Source organism: Rhea americana, unplaced genomic scaffold, assembly GCF_003343005.1.
Source record: "Rhea americana isolate MKP2758 unplaced genomic scaffold, rheAme1 scaffold_191, whole genome shotgun sequence".
Classification (NCBI taxonomy): Eukaryota; Metazoa; Chordata; class Aves; order Rheiformes; family Rheidae; genus Rhea; species Rhea americana.
Genome location: NW_028186050.1, coordinates 499,547 through 525,834, shown reverse-complemented (window position 1 = coordinate 525,834; position 26,288 = coordinate 499,547). Strand labels below are relative to the sequence as shown.

The 26,288-nt window shown below is 40.5% G+C and overlaps 2 protein-coding genes across 4 annotated transcripts in view; one reads left to right on the top strand and one right to left on the bottom strand.

Moving 5' to 3' along the window:
• Positions 1 to 2,318, top strand: part of TBX1 (T-box transcription factor 1) — a 12,088-nt gene extending 9,770 nt beyond the window's left edge. The window contains exon 9 of the mRNA XM_085302753.1: positions 10 to 2,318. Coding sequence (XP_085158879.1) covers positions 10 to 116 — 107 coding nt within the window. The 3' untranslated portion in view covers positions 117 to 2,318. The remainder of the gene's footprint in view (positions 1 to 9) is intronic.
• Positions 2,319 to 13,738: 11,420 nt separating this feature from the next.
• The window catches only part of GNB1L (G protein subunit beta 1 like), a 43,216-nt gene continuing 30,666 nt past the window's right edge, over positions 13,739 to 26,288 (bottom strand). For all 3 annotated transcript variants that reach the window (XM_085302706.1, XM_085302705.1, XM_085302704.1), the window contains 3 exons: positions 25,487 to 25,585; positions 20,396 to 20,611; positions 13,739 to 15,393 (listed from right to left, as the gene is read on the bottom strand). In XM_085302706.1, coding sequence (XP_085158832.1) covers positions 15,127 to 15,393; positions 20,396 to 20,611; positions 25,487 to 25,585 — 582 coding nt within the window. In that variant the 3' untranslated portion in view covers positions 13,739 to 15,126. The remainder of the gene's footprint in view (positions 15,394 to 20,395; positions 20,612 to 25,486; positions 25,586 to 26,288) is intronic.

The following is a 26,288-nucleotide window of genomic DNA, read 5'->3' as shown; positions in this document are numbered from 1 at the left end:
ACCACCACCACCACCACCACCACCACATGAACGCGGCGGCCGCGGCCGCGGCGGCCGCCGCCAACATGTACTCGTCGGCCGGCGCCCCCGCCAACTACGACTACGGGCCCCGGTAACGCCGCCGGCCCGGCGAGGGACTAGCGGCGGCGCCCGCCGCGACCGTTGCCGTCCTTCCCCGTCTTCCCGCCTTTCCCCCTCTTCCCGCCTCACGAGCGAGCTGATAGGCCGGCTTGACTTGATCGACAATCGGAGAGCCCAATCGCAGGAAGCCGGGGGCGCCGCCGCGTCCCCCCGCGCCGCGGCGGGCTGTGAGGGCGGCGGGCGGCTGCGCGCCTGAGGCTGGCGGGGGCACGCGGCGCGCTCGCCGTCGCTGCCTGACCCGCAGCTGCACTTTGATAAATGAAGCCATATGTCGTTATCTCCCTTCTCCCTACCCCCACTCCTGCGTTCTTGTGGATACCCCGTCCCACCTCCGCGGTGTGCTGGGGGTGAGGACGATAGGGCCCCTGGGAAGCGGGCAGGATGGAGCCGTTAGCGCCAGGGTCAGGGCAGTGGCAGTTGTGAGGTGAATCGCCCGAGACCCTGCTGGCAGTCGGGGCCCCAGCCAAACCTGGGCTCTGGTGGGGCTGACTACCACCCCCAGGCCTTCTCTGCTCACCCACCTGGCCTTGTGACAGAAATCTGGTGTTGCCACCAGTTTGGACGGTGCCACGAGTATTTCCCAGCCCGGARGAATGTGTTACGTTAACACTGAGCAGGACGGGCCAGCGTGCCGCAAGCACCGACAGACACCAGCCGCAGGCAGCCGTGCTCCCCGGGGCCGGAGGGTAATTCGGTGTGCGTTGAAGTAAGTTTGTCCTTTACCTTGGCCTCATTCACAGCTGACTCCATTCTAGGATATGGTCAGAGGAAACAGTTTAACCAAGGGGAACACTTTRGATCTCCACAGGCAGCAGTATAAGAATCCATGTCAGTCTCTCCTGTTGCTGACCTGTTCATGAATTTTAGGGTTCATGGGGGCAGCTTAATCAAAAAAGCATTTTTTTGAGCTGTTGAAAAGAGCACATGTCCRAGAGCGCAGCCATCTACAGCTTCTTCTTTTCACAGCAGTTGATACTACTAAGATCTAAAACCTAGCCTGGGAGTGGAGGGAATACCCACAAAATTTAGCCTGAATATGCTCCTGAAGCAGCCCCACAGTACCACCTTCCCAGATGCTTTCCTGGGCTCTTGGTGCTCTCCCACTGAGAGGTGCCTTTTAGAGGAACTTCAGGGTTTTTTTCCCAGAATGCCTCACCCTTATATTTGGTTGACCCAAACTGCRGTAGTCCTAAAGCATCTATCCTGCATCTACCTGCTTGCTGCATCTTTCCTCTTAAAGCTGGTAAGTACCTTTTTTTCCTTCCCCCTCCCCTTCAGTAGCCTTTCCTTATTGTTGAAAAGATGGGCCTGTTCATCACAAATTCTCCAGTGATGTGTTTTGAATAGTTGGCTTGCATTTTTTGTCAAATGCATCACCAAGTGTCAGCCCTTTTGTGTTGTTCAGAGAAGGTATTGAACAGCTCCTCASCTGTGTTGGTATACAGTATTATAAACACTTTTCTGATTCTGCCATGTGATTCTATGAAAGAAGTGGGTTTTTTTTGTTTTTTGTTTTTTAAGTAAGTTCTCTATTCATCCATGTTTGTGCGTCTTTACTACAAACTCTGCAATGGTTTGCTGAGACCCTTTAAAACAATCCTTCCCTTATGCAGGTGGCAGTGTTAATGTTTATTCATTCTCTGGCAGTGGGTTTTGGGCTTCCAAAACTCTTTGGAAGGGTTAAGAAGGGATTGCAGGCTAACAYGAATATTTTCTGTATTTTTTTCTGTTATAAAAAATATATCTGGATCCATGGAAAAGACTTGTGCAAGAAATATGTATTTTATTTGACATTTGCAGTGAATTGTGAAATTCTTAGTGTCTGACTAAACCATAATTAATGTTCTCAGAAAGGTTAATGTAAAATAGCCTTGTGCTTATTATTAATCAGTGGGAAATGGCTCTCTGATGTGCTCTATTGCTTTGCCGCTGTTATTTCAGAGTTTTGATTTGTTATCTGTAAACTGATTAGTGCCAAAGCTTTGGTCAAACGTTTAATGAAGTTGTTATATTTATTATTTCTTTCAAAGATTATACAATTTTTTTCCTTGATAGTTGCGGTGTAGGAAAAGTCATGACAACTGAAGAATCATATCTGCAAACAGTGTAGATAYTTGTAGATATTTGTAGATATGTGTAGATAATCTTATTACATTTAAATTGAAAAGACATCGGACAGTGACATTTATAAATGCTTTTCCTCTCCTTTCTTTCTTTCTTTTCTTGTTTAATTACTTGTGTGTGTTTGTCAGCTTACATCTAAACCTCCCCTACAAACTGAGGTCACTTAAATAAGGAGGAATACAAAACTGTAGTTTCGTAATTTGTTTAGCCTGAGGAACTAGTGATTTTTTTTTTCATAGGTGACTGCTGCCTCCCTTTTTTCTCTCTCGTTGCGGGGGGCTGCTTATGGCAACCATTATGCAACARCTGGCATGGTTGGGGTCCTAAGTTGAAACAGATACAGGACGCTTTTGTTTGTATTTGTTAGCACCTGTTTTCTTTAAAGTACGTCGATTGCAGCAAGAAAGTGCTGCTTGCCAATGCAGATTGGCCATAGACCTTTTCAAACACACTTTCCTGCACAAGAACTGAGAGGATTGAGCAGCGCAGTATACCAGGACTAAAGTATGCTTTTACAGAAAGTGGCTCAAAGTCCTTGCCTTGACTGTATGAAACTTAATTTTTCCCCTTTGGAGGAAAAGAAAATCACAGGCCAAAATTTTTACAGATATATGGGGCATCAGGTTCACTGGGCTAGAAGAAGAACCACTACAGGGAGGTAGAGACCATGCAGCTTTATCAAGACTACAATTTTAAATGTGAAAATGGTATTTCTGCCCTTGCTTATGCCCTTGCATATGTTAGTACTAAACGTGTTAGCAGTCCATTTCATACTATGTTATAGTTTCTAAACCAAGTGTCCTCTGGGTTTTGACTTGTGTTTCTTCCTTGTATAGCAGTGCCAGTCTCACTGGATGGGAGTGTTCCAGATATGGAAAGCAAGCAGTGTTGTTTTTCTAGCCCAGCAAACAAGTCATATTAAGAAAACAAACAAACAGCCCCCCTCCACACACACTACRTATTGAGCTATAGAAGCCTTACAAAAATCACAGAAAAGCTGTAACATCAATAACCAGGGGTTCATGTAACCTATCAACCAGTTAGTCAAGAGGTATCGTGTACCAGTCATGCTTTGTCTATATGTATTGTAGTTTCATTTGAAAAATAACTTTGTATGATTTGATTATACATATATTTGAACCTCACTCGGTACATACTGTCACTGAGGTGAAAGGCAAATACTTTGGAAGCAGGCTACAGCATTTCCTGACAATACTTCCACTTATAGTTACTTCAGGTTACACGTAACACTGTATATTTAAAAGCTGCTGCTGAAACAGACCCAAGCGCAGAAGTTACAAGCAACCTTTGTCTCTCCCAAACAGGGCTACAGAATAAATTAGCCATGTGGCTCCATTTTCCAGAGGTACAGGCTGAATTTACTGATCGCTCAGCAGGTCTGAAACCATATCTCTTACTCCAGTGGATAAACATAGGATTAGGCCTACACCTACAGACTACATCTACAAGTAAAATGATGGAGTTCTTTGCCTGATCTCTTACACAAATCCTGGGGACAATTCAGGTTTTCAGGAACATGTTTGTTTTGGATTTTTTTCTCTTGATGGATCTGATGATGGATCTGACTAAATTCAGCATAAGATGCGAGCATGGGGATGATRTTCCTATATGCTTGCAGTGTTTGTGCATAATGTTTACACACTGCGTGGATGTTATTTGAAATCTTTGCTTAAGTTCAGGGAGACTCAGAAACTGCTTTGGGTAGAACTGTGAAGGTAGTCACCATAAGGTGCCTCTCAGTGTCCTGGGTAGTAGGTACCACTTCAGTTAATCTCAAGCAGACCTATTCATGACCATTGCTGGAGGAGCAAGTAGTTTGGATTCCTGCATGCTACAGTCTATTTAACAGTGGGTTGCAGGGTGGAGRGTGACCCAAGGACTGTGGTAAGAGTAAAAAGGCATTTTGTAACCACGAGGGCAGACCACACAGGAAAGGCCTGGATCAGGTTTGTTGACTGTTTATACAACTACTGAGCCTTATAGGGTTTATCCCAACCTGGTCTGATGGGCAAGATCCATCTGTGAGATCATGAAAAACAAATATTCACCTGCAGAATCATCTCTGCATGCAGTGAGMTTCCTGCTTTTGGTAGGAGCTCCAGTGGTCTTTATGCTCAGATTTCTGCCAGCCATAAGCAGAAGCACCTACCCTCTAACCCCCCCCCCCACACACACACTCTACAGACCTGTACCATTTAGCTATTCATGACTTGCTGGGTTTCCCTTTACTTCTGCCATGTTGCATCCTTTGCCAGGAAGCCCAAGACTTCTCTACAGGGAATGCTGCAACCTTGGCAAACTTAAATAGTCTTCCCTCCCTCTTCCTCCTCCTTGGAAAAAAAAAAAAGCTATAAATGACCAGGAGTAGCTTAATAGCTTGTGTAAAGGCATGCATCCTCACCCTTTGCCTCAGCCCTGGAGCAAGGAATCATAGCCTGCTTATGAGGAGCTGCTGCAGAGGGAAAAGGGGCAAGTCTCAGTTCCTCTGTGCCCTCTGCCCAGGGTTTGGTATCCCACATGCCTCACTCCTCTGTGGAGAGAATTCAGTGGGGGCCTGAGCTGCTGCAGTGCTTCCTGCAGGAGCCCCTAATGCAGGGCAGCAAGGGCTGAGCACAAGGCCCAAGAGCAGGCATGTGAGTGTGTAAATGGGGCAGCTTCCCCAGCCTGCTGTGGATGCCCTTTTCTGGGTAATGCTGTGAAATTCCCCAGAAAAGTTAATTCATTCAGAGGTTCTCCTTAGCCCAGCGGCTACTCCCTACCTGGATACAGATGTTCTGGGAGACAGTGTGGGTCTCCCACTAACACATGTTTTCTTAGTTCATCCTTTGTGGCCAGCCATGGTTATTCGGGCTGTGTGACATGGGGCCACCTCGTGCTGTCCTCCATCTGCCAAGGAGACCTCATTCACTCTTGCAAATGTATTTCAACTTGTCCAAGGATGCACACATCACAAGGGGCAATGGTGCTTTGTTCTGCCCTGAAAGGAATAAGAAAAACAAGTTYGCACAAACTGTGTAACATTCTGCCCATGTAAAACGTCTAAATGGTCCCCACAGCCACTGGAAACAATTTAGGTACCCCCCAGTGCTTTGTAGGGTAGTGGCAGAAGCTGAGGCCTCCCCAGAGGAATATTGAGGAGCTAATGCAGCAGTACTGATAAAGCAAGTTTTAGCACCTCCATCTGAGGAGCTCAAGAAGTTGCTGCAAGTCTGTTGAATGTATGTATGTTGGGATGGAGTGTGTGTGTATACTCTCACACATGTAGATTTTGCTTCTTGTTACTTTTCATTCCGTTGTTCAGTTTCGGATGGCATGAAGACCAAAAGCTTTTTGCTGGAGGAGCTATTGAGAGGGTGGCTGCAATAGTTTGATCTGCCATTTATATTAAATTGCCTGAGTAGACAGCAGATAACGTATCACTCCAGTAGGATCGGGGGATCGGGTTTGGAAGGTGAGTGGGGTATCCCAGCACCACAGCACTGGTGAACGAAGGATGCTGCACACATGCACACCCGCCTGTCYGGCCGTGCCTGAAGAGCAAGCTCCCTCCAGAGGAAAGAGTTGTGCATTGCAGCAATTAGCTCATCCACGCATGCAAAAGGACCACTTAAGGAGCTTAAGCCCAAACTTGTAAATATAMAATCTGAGAGAAAAATACAGATTCATTTTAGTAAATCAAGACTTCATCTTCAAAGTGCACAGGCATAAATAAGGGTAGCAATAATTTAGATGTTGCTTAAACACAGTATTATGGAGAGTCGGAGAATATAGTAGAGTGGCTAAAATGTACGTAATTTTTTGTAAACAAATGCATTTTTTACTTWATTATTCTTAATCAATCTGTAAGATGTTTAATTGACAAGAGTGATTAAAACAATTAGAGGAAAACAACTGTACTCAAAATTTTCTATTATTGGCCCTTATCATGAACATGGTGTGTGCTTAGTAAACGTGTTCTTTATTGAAGCAAGTGACACCCAATGTCTATGTGAAGCTACCTAGTGCATTAGAAGTTTGCTGATCTCTAAGCACYGTATTCTATACTTTTGTTTCCCCAGTGTATTGTACACACAATCAATGTAAAAAGCAAGGGCCCGTTTAACATTATACACTAATTCCGAAACATATGGCCGTGTCCTATATACACTATACATGTGCATGTGCAGCTCTTCTTTTCAGAGGTCCATCTCCCCTCTGGAAGGCTATGTAAAGTACTGCATGTGTTACATATGCCAGAAAAATGCATCTACCACCCTCCCCATTAATAGAAATGACCTATTATAAATTTACCAAAGATATTATAGTTTTATAAATTGGCCACATATGTCTCTGTAATATATTTATTATATCACATTTCATAGCATTTCTGTTTTATGAAATTCAGCCTTGAATATGTCACATATGTTTTGCATATATGAGCAATATTCAGCCAAGTATCCAAGTAAAGTATGATAAATGTGTTCTTTCCATATGGGAAATTAAATGTTTTCCCAGATTTTTTTCAAAAGTTTATGAAGAGCAGCCTATAGAAAATAATTATAATAAATCACTCACTCATATTTAGGTTAAATGTATGAATTTGAACTAGTAACAAAGTGATTAAAAACAAAAGCCAGACAAGTCACATTTAGGACCTAATTCTGTAAGGATACTGAGCAGCATAACTTCTATAAAGGTAAAGAGAATGTATTTGCAACACTAGCTGTTACATGGTGTAAAATCATGCAAGCTGGTATAGCAACTTCCAGCTGATGCTACCAGAGTGCTACCGTAATGATAACGGATAGCCTCTCATCACCTCCATGAAAGGATGAGCATTTCATTATAGTCTGCCTCATTCAGAAAGYAAGTGCCCTTCTAATTCTGTTCAGCCTTGAGTTCTAGTTACCAGATGGCGCTTACARTGTTTCCTAAGTTTTGTATGAATAGCACTTAGTGGGCATTGGTAGACGGATTTTTTTTTCCTACCAAATGCATTCTCTCTGAAGTAACTAACCTACYGGTTGTTTTAGTGGGCAGGGTAGGAGTCTTCTGACACCATTGCTATGTTCTATATCTGCCTGCAATACGGGTAATTGCACAAGTGTCCAGGCACTCAGACTGAAATCCTTGGGTTGTATTTGTAAATTGCTAAAGGAAGTTAAAAACAGCCTAAACAGCATGTAAAACTGTTTGAAGCACATTCATCTGAAGTGTTTGCACTATTAGTTTTTTTTGAATGGCCTTCACTTGACTGATGGACAAGGGCTCTGCTTTAGTGTTTGCTTTTTTACCCTGCTTGCTTATTGTGCCCATTGTCCCTCATTCCACTGGGCAGAATCCTCCTCATTCCTCCTCGCTTTCTGTGCTCCAGCCTGCCTGCCTCAGCTGCCACTGGGTGGGATGTGAGCCCCYGTAGTGAGAGTTAGCACTGTGTGGAGGGTGTCACAGAAGAAGACTTCCCATTCCAAACATCTTAAGGGGCAGAGGAGGAATGGCAAGAGGGGAGTGCAGAATCCCTCCTCTCAATCTGTTTTAATTTGAGCACTGCCTTACAAATCTTTTATTTCAGCAAAAATGAAGTGAGTCTTTCATTCTATTCCCTTTCCTGCTTGTTGTCAGCTACTTCAAACCAGATGGGCTCAAGAGATAACACTTTGAAGACTCTGTGTCTCTATTTAGCATGATGCCAAGTATGCATGCCATCAAAATATCAGAGGCAAAAAAAAAAAAAATCTGAAAAGATAATACTTAGTAAGTATTATGTTAAAAGCAGCCTAGGTGCTTTTCTGTGTCCAAAGACTATGTATCCAAGAATCATTAAACTTTCATATTGGCAACATTTCTTTTAATTACCATCAAGACAAATACTGTGTTCACATTCCCTGTCATGATTAAAATTATTATGGAGGCTCAATGCACTAACCTTGCCTCCTACCAGTGTCAGAACATGTCTATAGCAATCAGTACTACAGGTAGCTGGAAAATATAGCTTTGCATGCATGAAACGCCAGAACTATGGAGCAGAAGTCTGACTCAGAATTTTAACATGCTCCCTAGATTCCCTGATCTGGACATAATCAGGATTAATACCTATGCAGCTGGGAGGAAACGGATCAGGGCTGTCTGAGAAGTGCCACAGGTTCTTGCCACTCTAATTTGCATGCACTTTGAATATAAACTAGGAAGAAAGAGCATTCAACTGTAATCTCAGACTGATCAGTATTTTTTTTAAAAGATCAGAAGTTCCAATTGAAATAAATTGTTGTAATAAATACTTGCATTGCCATGTCACCCTCGTGACAAGTCAGTACTGATCTGAGATGGTTCTTCAGTACATGTAGCTTCTTCAAGAACTCATTTCCTGCTGCTGTTATCTCTAGTGGCATCATAACATTTGGTGTTGCCACTGTTTGTAGTACAGCAATAAATATACACTCCTCTGGGAGAGCACATGCATTTTTAGACAGTGTGTTTACATTGTTCCTAAGACATGCAGTGCATGTTGCAGTTTATAGGGTTTYCTAATATTCCAACACTTTTAAATGGGATGTGAGTGACAACAAATACTTCTGAAGATGAAATAAGTTGACTTGCAAGTTTAAAATGACAGACCTATCACCATCTGTTTACTCTTAAGTACTTTTTTTTTCTTTCCTGTCATTCATTTCATTTTTTCCACAAGGAACCTGGCACCTCATTTAGCTTCCTTTGCCTTTGCACTTCTCAGAATCTTTGTATCCTCTTAAGTTATGGAGGCAGGCTTCTTTGTTTGTTTTGGTCTGGGTCTTGTTCTCCCCCACCCTCCAAACTATCCCTTACAAAACTGAACTGCTCATCAAAGTCCTCCTGGTAAAGTCAGGATAAAGTGATATGCAATACTGCTCATAGTTGTATTTCGTACTGTTAATCAGATAGATTGACGAAACATTCACAATTGAGAGATGCTGTTGTCATAGTCCCAACTAYGCGGTTTAATAATACTTTATTGTGACAAAGGTTTTGTGATGGATTGTATCGAGGAAGGGGGGTAAATGACTAATAGCTAAAACTTAGAATATGCCTCCTCAGACATGTTTTGGGGGGAGAGGGGGAGGAGTTGTCACTACTCTGGCTGAGTAAAGACAGGTAATATCTTTAAAAAAAGAGGAGCAGATGCCTCAACCCAAACAATCCTGTTATTTCCAATAGGAAATAGGATTATTTGACAAGAATGGAGGATGAGGGGACAAATAAAACCATACACAAGAATGGCCTGTAAAGTTAGGCTGCTGGTCTTGTCTTAAAAGGGGTGAGAGTATGTGTTAAGGTCAGGGAACAAAGAATTTGATATCCAGAACATGGCTACTTGCTTTTGAAATTGTTGGCAAGTCTAATAACCTGTGTGCTTCAATTTAAGTCTATTTAAAAATTTTTATTTCTTTCTTCTGTATCTGACAGGACAGTGCAAGACTTTTTTTGTTAATTTCATACTATGAGATACTTAAGGAATTGCCAAAACAGTATGATTTTTAATTCTTGTCAGTTTTCTTCACATTTTAAAACAAACCTCCAGAATGCCCCTAAAAGAGTAGTGCATGGATTAAGCACACCCAAGTGTATCAGAAAAATTACTCTAGTACTGGGATCCAGGCTGGAATTTCAAAATAGTGCAAATAGTGGGAAAAAATCATGCCTTCTTCCTTGCTCATGCTGTCACTTTCTTGATAGCACACAGAATGGTCAGGCTTAAACATCAAACCTTGTGTCTCAGCATTGCTTTAAAATGTAGTATTAATCCAAGCAGTCATGTGCCATGTTTTATGTAATGATCCATACTTTCACACCACAGACATACAGCCAGAAAAGGAAACATTGATTTAGCACTCAGTAATCCTTGTTTAATCCTCAGTCCTTTGGTTTACATCATTAACATGGCTGCTGCAGCAGTCAGTGTTTTAACTTCTTCTTGGCAGACTGAAATAAGGAAAAGATTTATTTGTGAGCTGGCTTTGTAGAGGCATCCTAAATGTGCTAAGGAACAAACCAATCCAGAAGCTAGTATTGGCTTAACTATAAAACTCCACCCTATAAAAGGCAAAATTTTGCAACAATCCAGGTCAAGCTGCACACAATAATTTATTGGCTTATTAACGCAATTGCATTATATAGGGCCAAATTTAACAACTTTCTCACTGCAGGCCCTCAGCCTGCTTCCTTTTTTTTTTTTTTTTTTTTTTTTTCACTTATTACTACAAATACAGTTAATATCCTCTTTCCTTGTTCATCTACACCTAGACTTGGAATGCTTTATGGCCTATGTACAGATAAGAGAAAGAGGCTGGAACAATGGTTTCATTTGCAGAAAACATCTGAGGGTCAGAGATCACCACTCATTTCAGTGGTGATAAATATTCCATGTAATTGCTACACAAATGCTAATGTTTAGGATTTATTTCTATTAGTTTACAAATGCTGGTTGCTTTCTTCCCTCTCACAGTGCCAAAGACRACGATTCTTGGGAGGAAGCCTTTTGTAATAATTTAGCTGTCATCACCTTCACTCCCGAATCCTTTAGGCCAGGTACAGGCTAGTCCTGTTCTTTTTTGGCAGGTGAGATTCCAGAGCTAACTCCAACAGCTTAAGGTAGCTCTTCACTTGCTAGCAAGTCAGCTGTACTCTTGAGTGATAAACATGCTAATATTACAGTTTTTAAAGATCTTTAACAATTTTTCTGAAAACATTYTTATATCTTAGATGCAGTCAAATAACTGTATTTTTACAGTCTGTATAGATTGTCCCTCATGTTGAAAAGCATTCTACTTTAGGAAAGTCCAGGTCTGCTCCTTAAGCAAATAATACACTTTTTAGAAGACTGCAGTTCCCATTCAAACAATGACATTTAGATTCAACTCTAAATCAAATTACTATAGTCTGTTTGTTCAGTAGATCAAAACTCATGAGAAAAACATTGAAATTCCACTGACTGGAGAGGGCTTTTTTAAAAARTTAATTATCATGCAAGATATTAATGAGTTTGTTGCTATAACACACAAAAGTATCACAGGGATAGTTCTTTGGTAATGGGACCTAAATAAATACGTTAGGTCTATTCTTGCAAGCAGTTCCACATACATGCGCCTTCCTATTGAGGCTGATGAACCGCTTCACCTCTCTGTGTGTGTGTGTGTGTGTCTGTCTGTCTGCTAGCAAGATTACAGATGTATTTCATGCCCTCATTTTCCATTTCTGCTTGTAGGACAGGGTTGACTTTTAAAACAAAAGCAAAGGCCAGTAAGTTAGATGTGCAGGCACATAGCTAACAATCTTAGTGTAGCTTCCAAGAAGCTTATTAATAAATCTAAGCCTCTCTTATGAGTCTCCATAATTATTATACACATTGACATTAAAAGGCTGCTGCAGAGAAAAAAAATACACTCAGTGGCTAACTCTCAGGCTTTGATCCAAGAGCATTCTTATTAAGACATTGGGTATTAATCTGTTCTTCCTGGAGGGGTTGCCACTGTGCCAACATTATGGTGTCTGCATCGAAAGTTATTTCCTACTGTGGATGTAAGGTGCACAGTTCTTCATTAAAGACACATTTTTGCATATTGCATTGGGACTGAAGGGCTAGAACACAAGAGGGGAAATACTGCTTAGGTTGGGATGAATGTGACCCAGCCCATAAGCCAGCTGGGTCTGGCACAGAAGCTAGGTTATGACAATACCTTCAATACTCACAACGCCTTTGGAGCATTAATGCTCATCACTGGCATTCACAACGACTGGTATGCTGTACAAGAGTTCCCTGAAATACTGAGAGGTTTGTATCTTAACCCAGCTCCTCTTGTAGCCTAGAGTACTCTCTGGTGGCAAAGCAGTCTGTTCTTGTCAAAAGGAGGAGAATGATTACTTCTTTACAAGGAGTAGGTGCAGCCAGTCTCATTTTGTACAGTAATCATTGACCTAAGATGGGTGAGCTGTAGATTTCATTTCTTTTTCTCCTGGATGAGAATTAAACCTACATTTCTCAATTCTGTGGAAATTGTCCAGCCCTTTAGGCTGCTGTTTGGTGCCATAGAAAAAAGAAATGCTTCTCCCTCCATGCCCTCCTCCCACCCCATCCCCTCTCATCTCTGAAGTGGCACTGCAGAAAAGCTCTCAAGATCCTTAGGGAATGGGAGGAGGAAATGAATTTTTAATGGCTGGGATGCCTGGTTGGGAGAGGCAGCTGAGTGTGGGTTTGCAACTCAGGGATTGCTTGTGAATCTTCGGGGTGGGGGTGGGGGGTGGAGGTTGAGTGATAAACAGCGGAAACTAGATTTCGCTTAGAAGCAAGCTCTTCAGATGATAGTCTAAAACATGTCAGGCTCCAGCACTGAGGCGTACCATGCCTCCATAGCAGGATTCCCAAGAAGGCATTGTTGGCTTTGCTCATGCTCCACACAAAATGACTTTAGTAACTGTGCTTCTAACTCTGTGTCTCCTGGAGAGGGGTCTATGGGGGTGTAGAGTGTTCATGTCTGACACAGGACACTTTGGGGCGGTGCTTGAGGAGATGCAGAACTGTCCTCACCTTCCAGGACAGTGCTCACCTTCCAGGACACTGCCTAGCCACCAGCTTGCAGGAGGTTCTGGCACATGGGCTGTATTCATTGCTTTGAATCTGTTGATGAAGGTGGAGTGATTTCACAGGTTAAAGCACAGGGTGCTCCCCTGAGCAGGTGGAGACTTGCAGCCCGCTTCTTAGTTCACTTAATATTTAAATAATTTATTTAGAATCTAAGTGCAGAGGAGACTAAAACACAAGTGTTTATGCACTGGGTTATGTTGCTTTAAAAAATTAAATGTATACAGAATCCCACTCAAACRGATGGGACACTAGCTCAGGGCTGCTTGAGAGGCTTTATCTGTGGTACATTACAAGACAGGTCAGCCAAAATGAAGTCTCTTTGAAAGCTGCCTAATGAAGAGTATCTATCTTGACCACACATGACAATGATGTTTTCTATAACGATACATTATAATATACACTTTGATTTTGACCTATCTAAAGAGAAGGGGGAGAAGTTTCCTTCAGCAATAGGCTTGTGGAGGTCTCTTTCTCATTCCATAAGGCTGCTGGCCTGGAGGATCTTGTACTGGCTGGATAGCTCCTCCTTCATGTGGGCAGTGGATGACATGTGGCGATGGAAAGACTATCATCTATACAACTGTATCTGGTAGATGTAATGAACACCAGCACCTCCCCTTAACTCAGGATCACTCAAAATTGGGTCTTAAATTTCAACTGCAATGTGATCCTCCATGCAGCTACCTAACAGTAAAGAAATAATCAAAGAAAGAAATTATTTGAAGTGTCATCACACTTCAAAATGTGAAAGGCCAAGTTTCATTTAGGAAAGCCTGGCAACAATATGCTGTTTCTGTATTTTAATGGAAAGAACATCAGGCTTGGTGCTTTAGACTTTTAGTTCAATAGTATTCTCTTTGCCTGTAAAGCACAGCTGGGTAGCAGACCTTACAATTTGCCTGTGCATTTTCCATGAAATAATTTCAGAAGTCTTTTGATATTGCTGCTCATTACAATTCTGGTGACTTTTATTTGGTGTCCAGGCTAATACAGAGGCAGAAACAAGTATTTCCAATAAAATATCAACAGAGCAGCACTGCTGATACACAAAACACTTCAGTTGGTGATGCTGAGTTTTAGTCTGCAGGCTGCCTCCTTTTTAAATTACTTTATCAACAAACTAGCAATTGCTAATTGGCTCAGTGCTACAGTTATAACTGCAACTTCCTGACAAACCTGACTCCAACACTAAGGTATCTATGAATGGATTGTTCCATGTCCAGTATATCTTTTAAAAGAATGCTATTGCTGTTTCATGGTTGAAACAAGRAAAAAAAAACACTTTATGAATGAATTTCAGCTTCCATGACAATAGAGATGACAAGCTAATGGATCCATTCGCACTCTGTGGATAAGGATTTATCCATGCAGTTCCCTTTAATGTTAATAGGAGTTGTGTAGCTGAATCCCAGACTTGCCATGCTGAAAACTTACCCCTAACTCTCGAAGGAGAAAGGTGCTAATTGGATTGCTGAGTTTAAATCCTTCTGCTAGTCAGTCTATGGAAAGGATTTAGCACTGGCTCTGTAAAAGGCTTTACATAGCTTTGCAATTCAGGGCAGGGGAAGATTTTTTTTTTCTTTCTTTCTTTCTTTCTTGTGATTAATTGCAAGGCTTGAGGTGACAGGAGACATAATGAAATTCATAAATGCCAAAGGCCGTCCCTCRTCACATTCCTGGCTGTTGGTTTAAGTTGGAAACTGACAGAAGTGTGAACAAATCAAGGTTGTTCTGATAGCCTTTCAGTTACAGAGAAGAAAAAGTAACTGACAATGAGAAACCACTGGAGGTGGTTTAATGGTATAAATTCTCAAGAAAGAGTCATATTTTACACCGATTCAGAGGCTTGGATACATAAATGACTTACAAACAGATGTATTCTTCCCCAACAGCAGTCTCAGAGATTCCAGTCCCTTTTTGCAAAAGAAGAAACTGGCATAGTTTGTCAAGCAACTTGCCAAAGAAAAAGCCATGGCAAAGCCTGCAACAGAACTTGGAGCTACTTGTCCCGTGTCTTCATTCATGGCTAGCTTTGCTCCACTTACGATAAATTTTAAAAATCAAGTTCCCTCTCTGGAAAACAAAACTTGCAACATTGCTGTTGAACAAGCAGCATAAAAATTAATCCAACACTTTCCAAAGACTCTCACTTCAGCCTGGAAATAGGCTCTATTGCCTCCCCATATCCAGATCCAAATTACTGCTTCACCAGTTTTGCTTTCTAGCCCATGAAAGTGCAGAACATGTCATGCCTGAGTATATATTGACCAGATACTGATGCGGTGATCTTTCGAGCCAGCTGCTAGCAGTCTCTCACTTGGGTTTCTGTGATCTGAGAAGGAGACACAATGGACAGTTGCTGTGTGGTAGTCCAGCACTGCTAAGGGCTTCATTTTTTTCCAGCCGAAGATCCTGATGCGATGATCCCACCCTGCTGTGGCTAAGATCTTCTTGTCTGAACGGATGGTAATATCAGATATGCCAGAGTTGACAAGTTTGTGTATTTTGTGAACCTGAGCAAGAAAGTTGTTTTAAAAAATTTAGTATCATCTATAAACAAATGAAAAAGTAACCCTTGAAGATTTCAGAATTTACAATACCTATCCATAAACACTGGTGCCAGGCAGGTACTGTGCAGCTTTTCACCATATGGTGGATGATGTCCTAGTGAGAACAATTATAGGCAAGAGGCGGAAAAGCTCTTGAACTGAGCCCATTTCTAGCATCATTCTCTTTTCTATTTCTATTTTTTTTAAAGCATCTCTTTTATGCTTTAAGTCATACTGCATTTAAAACTATTTATATTCTATCACAATTGAAAATCTCAGTCAAGGGTTTGAGTTTGAGATTTGAACTACACATCTTTGCCCTTCTAGCTATTCTTGCATAAGCCGTAAAGTTCAAAGCAATAGCTGTATATTTTCCCACTTCCTGCACGATTCCCACGTTGATATTCTGATCTAGTGTTTAAACTACCTGCTACTTATTTCTACTACTGTGGCCCCTCACAAAAACCCCAATAAGCTCTGGGAGCATTTACCACAGTCTTGAGAAAGGAATGCTTCCAGGAATTAAGTTACAGTGTCAGGAAATCTGTATTTCAAGTACTCCTTCCCAAGAGACTTTTATTTACACCAAATTCCAAGAAGGGATTACAAACAAGTTATTGATTTCAATCTTGGAGGCATTTTCTTACTGGTTAGAGACTACTTGGGCACAACCATCTGAGCAGTATGATTAAATGGGAAGGCATTTAGCATTCTTCTTGAGGTACTAGGACTGCACACTACTTAGCCCTCAAAAAGAAAGTTTTCATTTTGGCGTCTGGAACTTCCTCTGAAGTACAAGGAAAACTGACTCAGTATTAACACACTTCTGCTATTCTCGCCTCAGATAACTTGCATTAGTCAGCAGTCCATCTCTGAAATCCATGCAGTATGTGCATCACAGTGTATGTATGTGTGTGTTGAAGTAGCATAGCTTTGTCACAATGTGGAAAAGCTGACTGTACTCTCATCTTTGTCRTACAGTTATCTATATGCATAATTCAAGATCACAGTTGGAAATGACATGCTAATGCTTCCACATACTTAAAACCTAACATGTAGCTATCTTGTACCAAAGCTTAATTCAGTGCATGGTTTAATACRCTGTATGTTGTTTACTGTTTTCCTCAGGAGGGAAGGGGTTGAAAAGTACATTACATCYGAGTAATTTTCCCCCAGGAAGGACATTCCATGATGCATAATCAGTACATGTTTTCCACAAATATATTGGTTGCAGATTACATTAACTATAATATTGGATCTAGAAAACTACAACCTGTGGAATGCTAATCAAAGTTGGTTTCAGATACAGTTAGCACATCTTGGACTCTTACAGGAACAAAGCTGTAAGTAGTTATTTTTCAGCTATATAATAAGTATCCAGCTCTTCACTCAAGCAGCAATATATATGTAAAMGATACACAAATTTGATGAGAAAAAAGGCTAACTGAAACTTGGTATATGCTTCTTGCAGCTTCCATACATGCCTATTTTAAACAGGCCCTGAACAGGCCCTACCTTAAATTCAGGACAGGGGACAGCAAGTATTTCTAAAGCCTGATCAACAGTAAGGGCCTGTATGTAGTCTCTTTGTGGGGGTTACAATGTGTTCTGTAAAATCTGTGCTTTTTGCTGGTACATATTTTACTCCAAACTCCCCAGTTATGCTAACAGAGCACAGCTTCAGTGGGATTTTTGTTGACATATTCGTGTTGGCAAGGGGAGCATTTGTTACTGACATCACTAGCTTGGCAAAATTAAGATGGGCCTTACTCTGTAACTGAGGTTATTAGCTAATGGCTATAACCAATCCTGGGTGTAGTGTTTCCCATCATTACTGTCAATTATGTGGGCAAGAGCCATACAGCAAAATCAAGATGACTGGGAGGAACTGCATGTCATCAGCAAGCTACAACTTGAAAATGAAGCCTATAATGGTGATGCCTTTTGGCTACAGAACATGAGGGAACAGTGGGCATTTGTGCATGATCCACAAATACTGGAGGTGAGAAAGAAAAACAAAACAAAGTAGAACAACTTGCTTGAGGTATGCATAGCCAGGTGAAGTCCTATTGCAGGGATCTGGGCTATTCAGTCACAGCCGGGCAACTATTGTAAACGTATGTATACCAACACATTTTAACAAACTGATAATTCAGAAAAGAAAGAGGGAAAAGCTGAGGTAAGTTGCTTTCAGCCAGTCATAGCCAAGGACAACTTCATTCACTAGCAAACACGTTAATTAACTTTGATATTCTGAGGCCAACAGATATCTACCTCACCTTCCCTCCTAGACACATGGCATCTATGATTTTTTTTCTTTTCCTAATCTCCCTCTCCTACACTCCAAACCACGTGTTTAAGCCCTATTCTTAATTAGCGAGATAGCCAATATGGTGGTGACAGCAACTTGAGCTTCAGAATTTGAGAAACCTTAGCAACCCAACCAAAGAAACTTGTGTGCTTATTTACATTACAACTTACAGATTTYTTTTCCTTGTCATATAAAATAAGGAGCTTCTGCAATTGGTTTCTCAATTCTGCTTTGTTTAGTCACCCACAGAAGCTGTTTACCTCGTTTGTATGTTCTGCCACAAACATCATCACTTAATTATACTATCTCATCCAAATCAGAAGGCTCATAACCAATTCAGTTATTTGCTGACAGTGATGATTTCAGCAACTTTCTGGTAGCAGACAATACACCAAACTTTCCCCATAGGTAACTTCATAGTTTATCCCTTCATCATCTATTCATTGACGCACTGGAACATTGCCACTTAAAACAGAGCTGAAGTACCATCACTGCGTCATTATTTCTACAACAGCAGATAGCTATGCACCACGTTTACTTATTAAAACCTTTTAGAATAAAAATAATGTGCCACTGAGTGGCTTTCCAACATCTACCATTACCTCAGGTACCTGGAATGTCAGGAAAAAAAAAATCCCCATCTGGTTTATATTATTAATGCAATTGTGGAAAAAAAAAACTTAATCTAAGTCCCTGACAATTTCTAGTGCTCGTATAAGAGATGCATTTTATTATGGAATTCACACTATCCATGAAGCACAGAAATAATACTTATGGTTTACAATAGTTGGCATTTAAATTTCTTTTGAGAAAAGTTACTATCTCTCAGTGCAATGTCCTGAAGTTAACCCTGCATCTCCTGGGCATGTGAACACTCTCTGGCAAACAATACCTGGAATATTTCAGGTGAACAAATCAAGGGTTTATTTTTCCCATGAGGCATACCTGTACCCCTGCATTACTGTTAACTCATAAATGAAACGTGCTGGGGGGAACAATATTTTCTTTATCAGACTATCCTGTACTTAGGAAAAAACACAAAGCTATAATGAATATGAAGGAATAGCTTCCTGTCCAACACAAAGCACTTGAAACTGTAGGAAACTTGCATGATGCTAGATTTCTTGCACCTTAAACTTAGAAAACTAGTCTCAATACCAAATTTCTTACTGAGACTTTTTTTTGCTCACCTTTCCCTCTATTCCCCTGTGCTAGGGACTCTAACTGCAGGCATGTGCCAGTAGTAACAGGAAGAACCAACTGAAAGCGATCCCAGGGAGGGGGAGCAAAACAAAACCATGGCAACTGTGTACCTGACTCGTTTAAACACATCTTTATCACATTCACTTAGAACTCTTTCACTATTATTTGTTCAGCATCTAGCATACCTCTTCTACCTTGTGTCCTACCAATTATTAAAGTTCAGACTTTTGCCTCCGMATCTGGTGAGTACTGTCTCCTCTCAACTTCATTTCATACAGGTGTATTTATACTGTATGCACTGGGGTCCTAGTGCCCTGGCTATCTGTACATGCTAGTTCTGTGGTGATGCCTAATAAATGGTGGGTCTTCACAGCACCCCTGGGTGTTAAGCCACTGTTAGATGTCCAAACACGTTTTTTTCTTCCTCTAACTCCTTTCAGAAACAGCATCAACTCACTACACTAGCTAAAAGATCTCCATAAAAGCTGCAAGCTGGAATAGCAGTTATTGTTTTTCCATGAATTGATATATCTAGCAGTTATCTTCTTGAGGATGCTATGAGAACAGACAGGGGCTTGTTAAGGTTCTCTTCTCCATACATCCAGGGGCCAAAAGCCCTATTAAAAAAATGGTTCAAGCACTCAGCAGTGGAGAAGCTATGTAGGGGCCATTTCACTTGCAAGAGCTTTTATTTACATACTTCATTTCCACACCTAGTTAAAACCTACTTAACCCCTTGGCACTGTTGGAACACTTGCTAAAGTTGTCTAGATTAAGCAGTATTTATTGCCAGTCACCAGCATAGACAGAACTAGTGATTATAAGACCTCCTTCTAAACCAGCCATTCCAGGTATGTGTAGCTYAGACACAAAGTGATACATAAAATTAACTCATTTTCTGTATCTCAGACCAGGGCTCTCAAAGATGTCAAAGGAAGCTGGCTGCCTAAACCACACTCTTGGCGGTAGCTGGGCATCTGAATCAGTCCTACTCTTCTGGTTAGTGAAATATTTCATGGAATACTTCTGCCTTTTTTTACAGTGGAAGGAAAGCTCTATCCATTCAAGCAGAACCTTTGGAAAAGCAATCCTTTGTTTCTCATTTTTATAACTCATTTATAATATTTAGGACATTCTGAGGGCTGGATACTACTAACATGATAAATGAAGATATAGAGACAATGGCTTGAGTAATGCTGGACCTGTGTGCCTGTTGTAACTTCAGCAAAACCAAAAACATGTGAGAGACGTTGGGTTTTTAAAAATTTTTTTTTTTTAATCCTCACCATCTTTCGCTAAGTCTAGTCACATAGCAGAGGCATTCTAACCAGTCTGTGATTAATTAGCCAGAGATCTGCAACAACTCCTCTTCATGACTAAATATTTTTTTTAGTCTATCAAACTGTTAGTGCAAAGTGGGATAAATGACACTAGAGGGCCAGTGATCCTGACCTGGAGGTTCTGTTGCTCATTGAGGCTCCAGATGCTAAGCACCTTTTCAGATGAGCCTGAGATCCCCTTGGCCTTCTCTGAGTCAAAGTCAAGGCTCATCACTGGCTCCTGATGGCAAACAAGTTGGCTCAACACTTTTCCCATTGACAGATTCCAAAGGACCACTGATCCATCTTCATAGCCAGCCAGAAGCCCAGGTTGAGAACCAGAGTCCAGCTGATCAAAAAACAAAAAAGTAAAGAGTTTGTTAGGAAAATTCTCATCCACAATTAGGTTTCAATCCAAGTATCAGAAAAAAAAAAGAAAATGCTGACTAGCATAGAAGTGAAAACTTAGAACTCTGAAAAATTAATGCAATCAGTAGAGACAAACTTTGACGCTCCATCAACATATACAAAAAAAAAGTTCTGTAACTGCTGACACGCTTATGTTTATATGTGTGTGTGTGTGTATACATAAACATATATGTATATAAATAAAAACATTATATATATATGTATATATATATATATATATATATGTAGAGGGGGAGGGGAGATTAATATATAAAAATACTTCACTCTCTTAAAATCCAAACTATCATCCTCAACATCATCTGAACAAAATTCTTGTGCCTGAATTCTTCAGAAGCTCTACTTCATGGCCTAAACTTCAGTTCTGCTCCTTAAAAACATTAGAGCAACTGAGTTACAATCATGCTATACAAAACTGTATGGATATTGAAAGAAGTCCTAGTTTCACTTTGTCAAGTGTGGGGTTACACATACAGCTCATTTACCCAAGTGCCTGGCAGTGCTTAAAGACAGACACTGAACCCTTCTTAGAGAATCCGTGGGTGAGTCACCAAGGGGTTAACGGGCGCCTGAATCCCACTGTAACCAATTGAGAGCTATTTTGATTAACGATGTCACAGGCCAAAGGGCATGGCACCCTGGGCAGACACCTAATTTATTTAAGCCTCTGAAATAACTCAGAGAAGGGAACATTACTGGATTACATGTCACACTTAAGGAAAATATTCATCATTGCTCCAGCCAAAAGACTAATGACCCTGTAAGCAGTAACTGGTTATGTGAGTGAAGATGCAAATCCCTAATGAAAAGCAACGTAAGAAACTGGCATCTGTTAATGCCAGTTATGTCTTTAATAGGAGAAAAGCCACCAAAATAGACCTAGGGATTATGGCTACTTCATACAGGGACATCTTACCCTAATAATGCATCTGTTAGGCTTTTCAGTTCTTCTTGAACACTATCTGATCCTACAGGATTCCTCTGTTTTGTTTTCAGTTTAAAAAAAAAGTTAAAGGCAGTTTATAAAGACTTAATTTTTACAGGCATCGTATTATTGAATGACATTCTTTTGAACTGACTGGCTGTCAGTGATGCAAACCTGCATTAGCCAAAGGCTCACAATCTCTATTAATGGTCCAGACTGTTCTCACACTGGTTATTATTTGTTCTAGGGGGAGTTAAACTAACAAGAGATGGGTAGAGATGGGTGGTCTAGGTAATAAGACTGCTGAGTAAAAGCCTCATGTTCTTTCTTGGATTTATCCAGCCTAAAGAACTATTTAAGTGAGGAATGAATCTCACYGTGCAGGGTAGAATATTGTCCCTTAAAATGAGAAAGCCAAAGGGAAATCTACATCTTCCTTCTGAACAGGATAGTCTGCACCTGGGATCCTGCAGCAGCATCACTCCTTACTTTAAGAAGATTTTTTTTTTTCTTTTGAAAAGGCAGGAAGCATGCTCTGACTACAAAGAAAAAAAAAAAAGAGGTCTCATGTGATAAACAGCCCTCAGCCAGAACTGGGCATGAGTTTTCTATCAAATCTTTGATTTGCTAAATTAATAAAGCTTCAAGTGAAAAAATATGTATCAATTATTTGTGAATTAATGTTATGTCATCAAGTATTTGGAATGAGGAATATCTGCTTTTCAGGGAAGGAGAAAAAATTTAAAAAAATCTGAGTGAAAGAAACATTTAAGTAATTATTTATATGTAATACACGGTAAAAGCTTCAAAGAAAAATGAAGTATTTCATAGTGCTTCAATTAAATTTAAAAAAGCCCCCAGTTTGGGCAGCAAACCAAAAAAATCAATTATTTGTACAGCTTGTCTACAAGCATACGACTCCTCCAGAGCCCTGGGGCTCTATATAAGAGAGCTTTCATTAGCCAATGAAACAAGATATGGATGGCGCGATCAGCTCCTCTGCCTCACTCAAAATGGGGTGGCCAAATCTTCATAGATGCTCATTACCCAGCAGCCCTCATTAAGACAGGACAGACAKACAGCGGCTAAGCATCATGGAAAATGCCAAGCTAAAGCACATTATTTTCTACTATTGGTATCTTAGCTGAGGATTGAAAAACAGTAATTAGCAGCTGAGATCTAAGATTGATCTAATTTAAAAAACAATCAAATCATTGTTTTCTCTGAAATGAAGGTCTCCCCTACATCTCTCCCCTGACTTTTCCAAATTTTATGAAGTATAATATTTTAATAAGTACATATACTGGAAATTAACCAGRAAAGGCTATTGAAAGATCAGGGGTCTCTCAGTCTGATGCCTGGACTTAACCAGGCAATGGATCATGACAGCCTATTTCCTTCAGGTGCTAATAATGAACACTTTTGTAGAAATATCTTTACCACTCATATTCTGGTTTCAGGGGAAATTTTAAAATATAAATCATTGTTCTTCCTAAGCAGAATATTTTGTTGTTGCATTTGGATAACTGTCAAGGAAGGAAGAAAAGGTGCTCTGCTGTCAACTCAGCAGGAATAATTGCCATAGTTTATATAAAGTAATAACTCTGCATTTCCAGTTTCTACATGCATTATTCCTGCTGAATTATTTTGTTTGCACCATTACGCAACATGATGCCTTCCACAGGGAGTGCAAAAAATTTAAGGGAAGACTATCCTTACTCCTGCAAATGTTACCCCACCCAATTAGTAATAGCAGGAAGGTGTGAAGCTCAGGGGACAATGGATTTGAGAACATGAACCTTCACAAGGAAGAAACCCCACTGCATGAACTAATACTTTTAAGCACAGATCTAGTAAAGTGAGAATAAAAAATAGTCTCAAACCAACAAAATACACTGATGCCAGCTTTTCTACAGCTTAGAAGAAGCCGTGAGGATTAATCCACAAACCCAATTTAAGCCTCAATTTCCTTCCACTCTACAACAAAGTTTCTAATTCAAGCTGTTGCTAGTAAAGTGTATTGTTTCACTGATGACTGATGCATGGATTTTTTTCTTCTTGGCATGCAGAAAAATACGATGATACATGGCAGCAGTTCCCCCAAACTCTTGTTGGACAGCAACCCTGACTAGACTTCCTTCAGACCATTACGTGGCTCTCCCTCCATGTCAGCCTCTGTTTCAACTTGTTAATTTACTGTGCCATAAGCAACAACAAATGGTCTCTTAGGCAACATGTTGCCCATAAGCCACAGGTTGGGGAGTGCTCATCTTCTGCATATGTCTATATTACCAAATGCAGTAATGTACAAAGAAATCCTGGACTACTACTGCTCAGTGAGGGGTGCAGCTGTGCTAGCCTATGGTCTTCTGCTTTTATGGTTACTCAGCTGCCCGCTTACAATTAAACCACAAAACAGAAAGCAGAGCATCACTTTGGTATATCACATATAATTATTTGCCCCTAAAGAGTATTCTTCCTCCCCCATTTTAAACTGAGTTGTACACATGCGTGAATGGGGCAAATACAGCTGTGAGACTGTAACTGATTATCTATCCTTGTCTGCTGCAGTCTCGGAAGATGTAGTGACTTCCCAAAGCCAGAATTTGCATGGAATAGCTTAGCTCTTCCGATTCCCAATCCTCTGCTTTATCCCCACTGGCAGCAAAATTAAAAACTACATAAAATTAAGTCTCTGCACCTGCTCTGCTTCCTAGGGGAACAGCAATATTAATGTATGTAGAAAGTGTGGCAAGACAGAGAACTTTTTATACAGGCAACAATATTTTCAAACACTGCACATTTCCTCAGTTATCTTCACCATATTAAAATACATCCAAGAGACAGAAAGTCACATTCATTTCACTGAGTACTGAATACTGATGGCATTTTTAGAAGAAACTTTCTGTTTAATAAAAAACCTAACCATTCTATTTTAATTTGTCTTCTGACTTTTCTCTAGTTTTTAATTCCACCATGGGATTTGAACTGTGGCCTGTCCTACTTGTGTAGGATCAGCAAATTAATTCCTCTGGACTTCCGTTGGTTCATGACCTGGAGTGAAGACCCTAAGGCCTCAAATTCACAACTGATTCATAAGTACTTTCTTCAACTGAAACAAATAGAAATGTTCAGATGACTCTGCAGGAATAACATACTTGAAATCAGCTCTGATGGTACTGCAGACCTATAAGGGTATGTGATCAGCAAGGTTAAAAAAGGGATCAGCTTTGCCACCAATTCTTGCAAGATGTAGAGACAAACACAAACTCCTTCCTCCCTCTACTGCCACCTTTTTGTATTACTTGTCTTTCAGCGTTGGCACTCTCTATATATTATTTGCTAAATATCCTGCAAATGTTCTTTTTTTGCAAGAAGTATTTTTAGTTACCCCTTTGTCCAAAGCCAATACAAAACCCGTATTTTGTTCCTATTACATGCTTGGAATAGAAATGTTCACAGAGTACTTCCTCATCCTGAGGGCCTTGAAGTGAATGCAACTTGCCATTAAAATCACTTTTTTTTTTAAGTTACCCAATCATTTCTCATCATTCTTAATACAGAGATAAACCATATCAAACAAGTGGCTTTGGTAAGTCACTCATTTTCCTCTTGATTGGTGCAAAAAAAAAACCCTATTTATCCTAAGGATACAAAGCTTTCCCTAAGTATTTGCAAATCTTCCATTAAAGCTTGGAAAGCTTTGCAAGTTACATTAAGGATGTTCACAAATCTTCCCCCCCCCCCTTAACAGTATAATTACTTGATTGGTTTGATAATAAATCAAAGTCCATGTGAAGAAAGATTCATGTGCTTCATATAAAATGAATCACAGGGAAAACATTTCACAATTAGCAGTCACTCTTGCCTTACCTGCCATAACTTAAGACACATGGGCATGCCCAGCTTGGCACCCACYTCTGGCTTCAAGGTACAGACTGACGTCTTGGATGGCAGCTCCAAAACCTGAACCTGACATCAGGAAAACAAGAGTATTTGGTCAGGCTCCAGTTCAAAATTCTGATGTTAAAAACAAAAGTCTTTTAAGGTGATTAAGGCTAGTATAAGCTCTTCCAGTAAAAACTCTGTCTGGAGGAAACTGAAGAATGCATGTTAAGTTGGAGCTGTAGGGTAATCTACAGATACCTAAATAAATGCATTGTTTTATGGAAGACCAGACAAAACTGCTAGAATATAACATATCCTCTTCTTCCCYTCTGCTCTTTCGTATATATTTTATAATCTTCTTTCATATACTGGAGGATACTGCAGGCTTCTTCACCCCAAAATTACTTCCCTGCTTCCTCTGCTCTCCATCTCCCCCTTTTCCACCTCTGTTGCTAAGTTTCTTCAGTTGTGGACACTTGCATTATCATCTCCTCTGTTCTGGCATGGTAACACAGAGCTTTTGTGGGTATATAGGCACTGCACATAATTAAGGTACACATTTATTTCCTGGCTGATGCTGCACTAGCAAATTTTAAATCTAAATTTTTTGTTAATGCAAGCTACAGCACTGATGGTATACAGGTATTTTTACTACAATATTGTGTGACCCTACTTTGAAGAGAGTCAGACAATACTGTGTTAGACATCTGTTGTCTATGTAGCAGCCTCTACTGCTGCTTGCACTGACGATAATGAATTATGGATCTGATTTTTCTTTTTCTTTTCT